Here is a 9,026-nt window from a genome sequence, read left to right on the forward strand (position 1 = left end):
TTATGTTTCTGAAAATAAATAAATAAATACTAATGGTGTGAATAACAGTTATGATTAATACTAATTATTATAATTAAGTAGCCTAATTTAGCTAAATAATAATAATTGCTTTATTTTACAATGAAATGTGATCCGGACATTTTTATGATTCACCCATTTAATAAAAGATTTTTAAAGAACAATTTTAATATCGCAGTCACTAATCCTATTCTCAGTCAGTCACATTTTATCAAATCAAACAAATCATATGGACTCTGCTGGCATCTAGTGGTCATAGGTAATAATGACAGGATGTTTTTCGTCATTTTACGCCAGTCGACATTACTTTATGGTAAGTGTCCAGTAGCAGCAGCATGGCGACTGCAGGAGCAGACAGCGGAGATGGACCTTCGTATGAAAGTGATGATAAATGTAAAGAAGATCGAGATGATAAACCGGCACCGAGCCAGAGTTCATCTAATGAACAGAATACAGAAGCGAAACCGGTGTGTCTCATAGTTCTAGGCATGGCAGGGTCAGGAAAAACAACTTTTGTGCAGGTAAGACTGACTTGAGACACATCAGTAAAATGATAAGTAAATTATATAATTATGTAACATTTACTTGGTTCATTTAAGATTCTTTCAGTGTTATGTGTAATAATTCGGATAAGGACACCAAATCATAAAAAAAAATCCGATAAACATGAACTTTAATCAATTTAAGATGGATATTATGAATTAATGAATACTAATGTCTATTTATATCTTTTTGTATCAGAGGCTCACAGCTTACCTGCACTCCAAGAAAACTCCTCCATATGTCATAAATCTCGATCCTGCCGTTCATGAGGTCCCTTTTCCAGCCAACATTGGTGCGTCACTGTTGCCCCTATTATTTCAGGAAACCGGTGCTGGTTCTCGTACCGGAGCAGGTGCCGCGGGAACTTGTTCTCAGAACCGACCCGCGTTGTGTTCAGAGCGGTGACTAAACTGAGTTAGTACCACTGATCTATAATGTCATTATATAACGTTAGATCAGTAGTTAGCACACAACTTGCATACCAATAAAAAAGACCATTGCACAAGTTGTTTACGTGTTTAAAAACAAATGTAAAAATCCAAACTAATTTAATTTCACAATTTTAATGATCTTACAACTTGGATTTGTCTGTTTACCAGTAATATGTTTGTTTATTTAGCACTATGAGAATAAAATAAAACATAACCTAATAAAACCGACTTTTTGATATTAGTGAATCCATTTTTGGCTAATCAATGGTTAGATTTTAAAAACGTTCTCAAAACTTTTGACTCATAAACTCCAAAGTTCATTTATTTCATTGATGTAACTTTAAGAAGTTTTTCAAATTTATACAACATTTACTTCCTGATTTTCACAGAATTCCAGATCGGGCACTGGAACCAGCACCGTGTGATATGAAGCAGTGAAATTTCACTCCGGGTTATTTTACTGGTTAAAACACTGGCAGCTATTGTTATGGATAAATATTCATGATTGGTTAGCAGCATCTTAATAATTTATGTAAATAATTACATTAATGTCAAAGATGAATTCTGATTGTGCTTTTCCTTACAGATATCAGAGACACTGTCAATTACAAGGAAGTCATGAAACAGTATCTTTTCAAAACAGATTTGTTACCGGTCTTCCTTTGTGTTCAGCCAAAGAAATTCATACCGGTTTGTAAAAACTTGAGGGTGATTAAATGATGACAGAATTTTTTATTTTTGGGTGAACTAACCCTTTAATCAGTGCATTCTCAGTGAATTACAAATGACTGGAAAAATCATAATTCCAAGGTCAAAATAGTAGTATCCATAGTTTAATTTAATTTCATCTGAGTGGATTGTCTTTGACTCTAATACAGATATGGTTTAGGTCCAAATGGAGGAATCGTCACATCTCTGAATCTGTTTGCAACACGATTTGATCAGGTAGAGCTGCATTTGAAGGATCCAATAGATGTCACTGTTTTCCACGTTCACTTCCACATTCTTCTGTTCTAATTTACCATTTCTGTGTGTCCTCTTTTAGGTCATGAAGTTTATTGAGAAAAAGCAAAGTAATCACCAGTAAGTTTGTGTTCAGTACTCTAGTCTAGATGTGATGATATCTGTGTCTTTTTCTCAGTGCTACTATTGCATGTGTGTATAATTTTTTGTGTATGTAGGTATGTTTTGATTGACACTCCTGGACAAATAGAGGTGTTCACATGGTCAGCATCTGGAACTATTATAACTGAAACACTGGTACTTCACAGTCTTTCACGCTTAGTCATGATATTGCATTTGTATTTGGAAATTTTGAATATAGACACAAGGTTTCTTTTCTAGGCCTCTTCATTTCCCTGCGTGGTTATTTATGTGTTGGATACGTCTCGAAGTGTGAATCCGGTCACCTTCATGTCCAACATGTTGTACGCCTGCAGGTCAGCAGCTTATTTAATATTTAATATATTGGTTATGCAACATCTATGGAAGCTTGTTTCCACCACTGAATAAAAATGTTGTGAGGGGGGAAAAGTCTGAACTGTGAGATATAAACTCACAATCAGATTTGTAAGATATAAAATCGCAAAAATTGTGATTAAAATTGTGAGATAAAAAGTTGCAACTCACTTTTTCTTATTTTGTGGCAGAAACAAGCTTCCATAAATATCTCTGAGATTTTAAAGTATGCAAAAAATGAATTTAATGTAAAGCAGAAAAGTTCAGAGCGCAGTGTACTTGATGAGTTCTCAGTGTTATGTTCACACTGTATTATGCATCATGAAAGTGATGTCATGATTTCAGTAGAAATTGCTGAAATGTCTTGTTTTCCTCCAGCATTCTCTACAAGACCAAGCTACCATTCATAGTTGCCATGAACAAGGTAATAAAATGCTGTCAAACTAATCTTCAGTGGTCAATCAATAGGGATATTTAACTGCAAATACTGATATCTAGAAGGACGAAAATATGTATACATTGTATTATGCATTCAAACGAATTTGAGTTGTTTTATTAATATTAATTTAAAATTAATTATATCATTATAAATGTATAATATTCATTGTAAAATATATAAATATAACATGAATATTAACATATTGTTCACATTTAAATAAAGTTGTTAATATTAATGGTACTATTTATATTAGTAAATGGATTTAATAATAATAAATTTACTGTTAAAAAAAATGATTATTGGTGGATAACACAATCTCATCCATCAGCATATTTTTTTAAATAGTATGTTTTAAATAGAACAAATCAGTGTAAGTGTTTTTTTTTCCCCTTTTTTTCTGTACCTTTATCAGACTGACATCATTGATCACAGTTTTGCGGTGGAGTGGATGCAGGACTTTGAGGTGTTCCAGGACGCTTTGAATCAGGAGACGTCTTACGTTAGTAACCTGACCCGCTCTATGAGTCTCGTCCTGGATGAGTTCTACACCAACCTGAGGGTGAGTTTAATGCCGCTGTCCAGTTAGCTGCCAACTCTCGCGCATTCATATGAAGGTAAATAGCAGCAAAACTCGACAGCATGCAGATGTGAATTTGAGAACTTGTACAGCAAATATTCGCGACGTAAAGAAGTCATTTTATTGGTTGGCCCCTAGCCAATGAAATGGGACTTCTTTTGTACGCGATGATGTCACAAAACCCGCATTCTTGGGGATGTTCTGAACGTGGCTTAATGCATTAAATTAGACAGTGATATTAAAATAAATACATGGTATTATCAAACTCAGTAAACACCATACTAATAATGCATACCTATGAACAGAAAAGCAGGTGAGCCCAGAATATGAAAGCAACACGTTTAATTACATGTTAAGCGTTTTCAAGTGAGAGGAGTATTTTGCCAAATATGTGGACTATATTACATATTTATTGTATTTTTTACTTATATCATTCAAATATTATAAAGTTGTTATTAAGTTGAGTTGTCATTTTTAACCTTTAATAATAATACCAGCTGACAGGGCTATCTGTATGTTTACAGCATTAGGTGAGATTTTACTTCTTGAGAATACTGTACCTAATATTTATCCAAATGAATCGCTATTGAACTAAGACCGGAATTAAATCACAAAAGTTGAATTGAATTGAAATCGTGAAATTTGTGTCAAGCAATAATAAAAACATTAGCCTACCAGTAATTGTACCATGTAAACATTGTAAAATGTTGTTACTAAACATAATCAAATTAATTTTAGTTACCAAATGTTTTGACAATCCCAGTGCACATATTGTGATGCAAGGGTTTTTTGGTTTTTTACCCAGCCCAGCCCAACCCCAAAAACAATAATCAGTCCAAATCTGATTATTTGTGCATCCGGTTGGAATCTGATCTATTCAGATCCAATTTGTGTGTCTATGCCACTCTTTCATATTCCGGAATATCTGCATTGGTTTCTATGGCTATGCATTGCATTAGTTGTTATATTCCAAAAAACAACAACAACCGCAACATAGAGGTGTTTGCAATACAGATGTTATCTTATTTACAACATGACAATGTGTAGCTGCTGCGCTGGACATCTGTAGGCTATTTGAGTGGCATGTGCCACCCATTCTGGGAAAGACACTACTAATAACGCATTAACAGTCGCATCCGTTACTGTAAACCTTTATTTTTGCATGATGCTGCACGACACACGCCTGTAAGTGTCAGTATAAGTAAGTGTACATGGCCAGCGCAAGATTCTCATCTGTGGATTTAATATTTCAAGTTTAAAATGTTTTTTTTTGTTTTTTGTAAATTAGTTTTAAATTCTAAAATGTACATAGTTCTGTAAACATATTGACATTTTGACTATTGTTACAGAATTATTCTGGCAACCACAGCTTCTAGTTTTGTTTTGTTTTGGGTTTTTTCTGTAAAATCGACAGTTAGTGTGAGCCATGCTAATGGTGAAGCTTACCTTGGCTAGAACCATCAATAAAAAAAGCAAGACATGAACGCAGATTTATGGCTTTCTCAATGTTTGAAATGTATTGTTGGGCTTTAAGGTGACAGTTGCAATCACTCTTTTGTGACTTTAGTTTTTTCCTCTCAGTCCAGTGCTTATGCAGGAACGTTTCTTTGTGTCCTGTAGGTTGTCGGTGTGTCTGCAGTGACAGGTTCTGGGCTTGATGAACTGTTCGTACAGGTGGCAGATGCTGCTAAAGAGTACGAAACGTACGTATCCCAACACTGTATAATTATGAAATTCAAACTTAAGCTCAGACTATAGAACTTCAATGGCTTTAGTTTGTCTACCAGTGTTGTTATCGTTTAAAATCGTTAAATCGTTTAAATCTATTAAAGGGATAGTTCACCCAAAAATGAAAATCAGCCCATGATTAACTCACCCTGAAGCCATCACTTGTATTTGACATTTTTCTTTCAGACGAATACAATCGGAATTATATTAAAAAAATGTCCTGGCTCTTCCAAGCTTTATAATGGCAAAAAGTTTGTCATTTTAGTACTTCAACTTAAACCTTTTTAGTTAGTTGCCAATGTAACACTTCAAGTGTTTTTTAAGTTTATCATCTAATACCTATATTTTATTTTATTTAGGCTTTACTACAATTAACTACTTTTAAAGGGATAGTTCACCCAAAAATGAAAATTAGCCCATGATTTACTCACTCTCAAGTCATCCTAGGTGTATATGACATTCTTCTTTCAGACGAATACAATCGGAGTTATATTAATTCTACAACTGTATACAGTTAGAAACATACAAAGCCAAAGCCCAGAAACATCTTAAGCTTGATTTGATGTAGTGGTCAAAAGTTAGACACATTTTAATAGCAATAAAATAAGCATATTATGCCAGAGAAATAAAGTGACTGAAGTAGCTGTGCAGTCCATCAGCGATTTTGTTTTAATGTGAATTATGATGCATATGTTGTTTAGGAAAATATAATAATAATAATTAATTACATTTATATAGCGCTTTTCTCTGCACTCAAAGCTCTTTACATAGAAGGGAGAATTTCCTCAACCACCATGATGCGAAGGCAGCCATATTGTGCCAGAACCCCCACCACACACCATCTTATTGTTGGAGAGGAGACAGTGATCAAGCCAATGAGTATATATGGGGACGATTAGACATCCTGGGAATATTTTTTTTTTTACGTCTCATCCGAAGGACGGTGCTTTTTGACAGTATAGTGTCCCCATCACTATATAGGGGCATTAGGACCCACACAGACCACAGGGTGAGCGCCCCCTGCTGGCCTCACTAACACCTCTTCCAGCAGCAAAGGGTTTTCTCAGGAGGTCTCCTATCCAGGTACTAAGCAGGCTCAGCCCTGCTTAGCTTCAGTGGGCAACCAGTCTTGGGCTAAAGGTTTATTTGGCAGGATGATATCTATAAAAGATAAATGAAACGTTTTCTACAAACAGTTGATATGTTTCACTGTCTTTACAGCGAGTATCGCCCTGAATATGAACGTCTGCACAGAGAGCTGGTGAGTAATCGCTAGTGTGGGCTGATGTACTAGTCATGAATCAACTGGTCATGTCTGGCAAAGATCCTTCCACCACTGATTAAACTACATATTTTTGTTGCTTTTTTTTTTTTTTTTTCATTTGAAAGGCAAATAAAAATTGCACTAGCGTGTCCCCTTTTTGGTCCATGAGAAAAGGTCAAGTCTGACTATTATTAATTCTTTCATCTCATGCACAGTCTGAAGCTCAGAGTCAGAAACAACAGGAGCAGTTGGAACGCCTTCGGAAAGACATGGGAGCAGTTACCATGGAAACTGCAGCTCCTACCGGTACATTCATTCAGAACGGTCATGTCTGTTCATTCAAAAATAAATATATTTGAAAGTCATTAATCAACTTTGAACTCTTCACATATAACGAACGATTCGATCTTTAGATGAGAATAAAACAATGACTGTGCCCTGAATAGTAGTCTATGTATGAAATATGTCTTTTAACAAGTTTCGAAAAGAGTGGGAGGTAAGATGTGTGGGAAAGAAGCCATGTTCAAAAGTTTGGGGTCAGTAACAATTTTTTTTTAATTCATAAGTCTCTTATGCTCACCAAAAATAGAGTAAAAAGAGTACTATTGTGAAATATTACAATCTAAAGTAATTTTTTCCTATTTTCAAAAAAAGTAATTTGTTCCTGTGATCAAAGCTGAATTTTCAGCATCATTACTCAGTCTTTAGTGTCACATGATCCTTAAGAAATCATTCTGATATGATGAATTGCTGCTCTTCTTATTTTTAAGGTTGAAAACATACAACTTCATCTTTTTGTGGAAACTTTTTTTCAGGATTCTGTACAGAAAGTTCAAAAGAGCAGCATTTATTTAAAATGGAAATCAATTGTAACATTATGTTGTAAATGTCTTTACTATGACTTTTGATCATTTAAATTTAATGCATCATTTAAATGCATCCTTTGCTGAATAAAAGTATCAATATCTCTGAAAAATATCTTACTGGTTCCAAAACTTTTGAACGATAGTGTGTTTTTGACATGAATTGCTTTTCTTTCTTTCTTTTTTTTTGAAACGGATATCATTTGTCTGCGTTCAGCTGGACTTTGAGGCTGATCCTTCATTAGCTTTGTTTTAAAAAATCGGTATATGTCTTGGTTATTTTTTTGTTTAGAAGCCCCAGATCTTGGTGGGCCTAGTGACCTCATCTTTAACCGAGGCAACCCAGATGAAGCTGAGGAAGACACAGACAGCGATACTGATGATATCGATCACACCGGTGAGAAGGATACTTCAAACGGCCCTTAAAGAACCATAATCACCATCCCACTCTGTAACACCTTTGTTTATGATGTCACTTTTTCCCCATTGATTCTTTTAACAGTCACAGAAGAAAGTAAAGAGGCCGGTGCTTTCGGGAACTTTCTGAAGGAGAGAAGAGAAGTAGTGCAGGTGCGCAACAGGGAGTCAAAGTGAGGGCAAGAAATGTATGTATAGTGTTTGGTCACACATTTGAGTTTGACCCATGAACTTTGATGTATCCACTTTCGTAACTTTGGAAGACTCCAAAATAGATTTTAGTGGCTAATATGGACCATTTTCAATGAATCTGGTACAATTGTAGCTGCTTGCACATCCTGCTGCCACATCAACAAAGCCTGCGCTGAGATTTCAGAATTGCAAATGAGTACATTTGTATTAGAACGTAATAACTGTTGCATCATGCACAGGTCAAGAACTGCATTAGTTCAAAACCAAACATTAGTATATTTTGTCTTGCGTCTCCGATGAGCATGTTGGTGCACAAAGAAAATAATGTGTGGTTTTTCTTTTGCATATATATTTATGTACATTCTACAATTTTATTTGTCTGTTAATAAAAACTCAGTTTTCATAACAACCTGGAACAGAAGCCGAAAATCTGAAGTTTCTCTTGTAAGCAATGGACTCCTATACCTATAAAGTTTGTGTTTCTTTCTACTATGGTAAATAAAATATTTTTATACATACAGTATACAAAATCGTCCTTGCTTGAAACTTTCTGTTTTGTCTTTTCATAATGCTGTTTGAAGAAGCGTGGAGCGTGTTCGTGTGCTGAGATGGTAGGTGGGCAGTAGTGGTTTTGCAGCCATATGGCAGTGAGATCTAGTGGGTGTAGTGAGACCGTGGGATTCAAAATCATGCCTTCAGCCCCTCCGTTTCATGAATTATGTTTCTTGTAGACCTTCACATGTGTGAAATACCACTCTGCAAGACCTTCAGCTTTCAAGCTAGTTGATGGTGAGCATTAGAGATGTCCTTGAGATTCACCTTTTGGAGGAAACGACTCAAACTTTTATTTCCTGTCCTTTCACAGTTTAGGTGCTTGAATGACTTTTAATTTTATTTATTAATTTTTTATACTTAAATTGCATGCAGCTGTTGAATTTGTTTAAGCATTTGCTTTAAAATCTGCTTAAATGTGTTTATATGGATGCAATCAAAAATGTTATGTATTTTGATTGTCTATTTAAATGCATTTAAGCAAATCTTAAAGTTTTGTGGATTTGAATTGCATGTACAATTTCCATCTATTTGTATTGCACGG

At 35.0% G+C, this 9,026-nt stretch overlaps 1 protein-coding gene across 1 annotated transcript; it reads left to right on the forward strand.

Annotated features, from left to right (window-relative positions):
- The first annotated feature begins 325 nt into the window (after positions 1-325).
- On the forward strand, positions 326-8,460 carry gpn1 (GPN-loop GTPase 1). Its single transcript, XM_077239012.1, has 14 exons — positions 326-539; positions 760-853; positions 1,579-1,618; positions 1,871-1,937; positions 2,038-2,075; positions 2,174-2,252; positions 2,337-2,431; positions 2,829-2,874; positions 3,302-3,448; positions 5,087-5,169; positions 6,416-6,455; positions 6,674-6,764; positions 7,614-7,718; positions 7,824-8,460. The coding sequence occupies exons 1-14, from the start codon at positions 354-356 to the stop codon at positions 7,913-7,915; spliced, it is 1,203 nt and encodes a 400-aa protein (XP_077095127.1). The 5' UTR covers positions 326-353; the 3' UTR covers positions 7,916-8,460.
- The last annotated feature ends 566 nt before the right edge of the window (positions 8,461-9,026 follow it).

Source organism: Siphateles boraxobius, unplaced genomic scaffold (genome assembly GCF_051911475.1).
Source record: "Siphateles boraxobius isolate OS27281-9 unplaced genomic scaffold, OSU_SipBor_1 22, whole genome shotgun sequence".
Classification (NCBI taxonomy): domain Eukaryota; kingdom Metazoa; phylum Chordata; class Actinopteri; order Cypriniformes; family Leuciscidae; genus Siphateles; species Siphateles boraxobius.

Bases quoted from the DNA above. Each gene is read 5' to 3' on its own strand.
- gpn1 (XM_077239012.1), top strand. From the start codon at position 354: ATGGCGACTGCAGGAGCAGACAGCGGAGATGGACCTTCGTATGAAAGT. The intron at 2,076-2,173 runs GTAAGTTTGTGT...TTGTGTATGTAG, and splicing joins AAAAAGCAAAGTAATCACCA to GTATGTTTTGATTGACACTC. The intron at 3,449-5,086 runs GTGAGTTTAATG...TGTGTCCTGTAG, and splicing joins AGTTCTACACCAACCTGAGG to GTTGTCGGTGTGTCTGCAGT.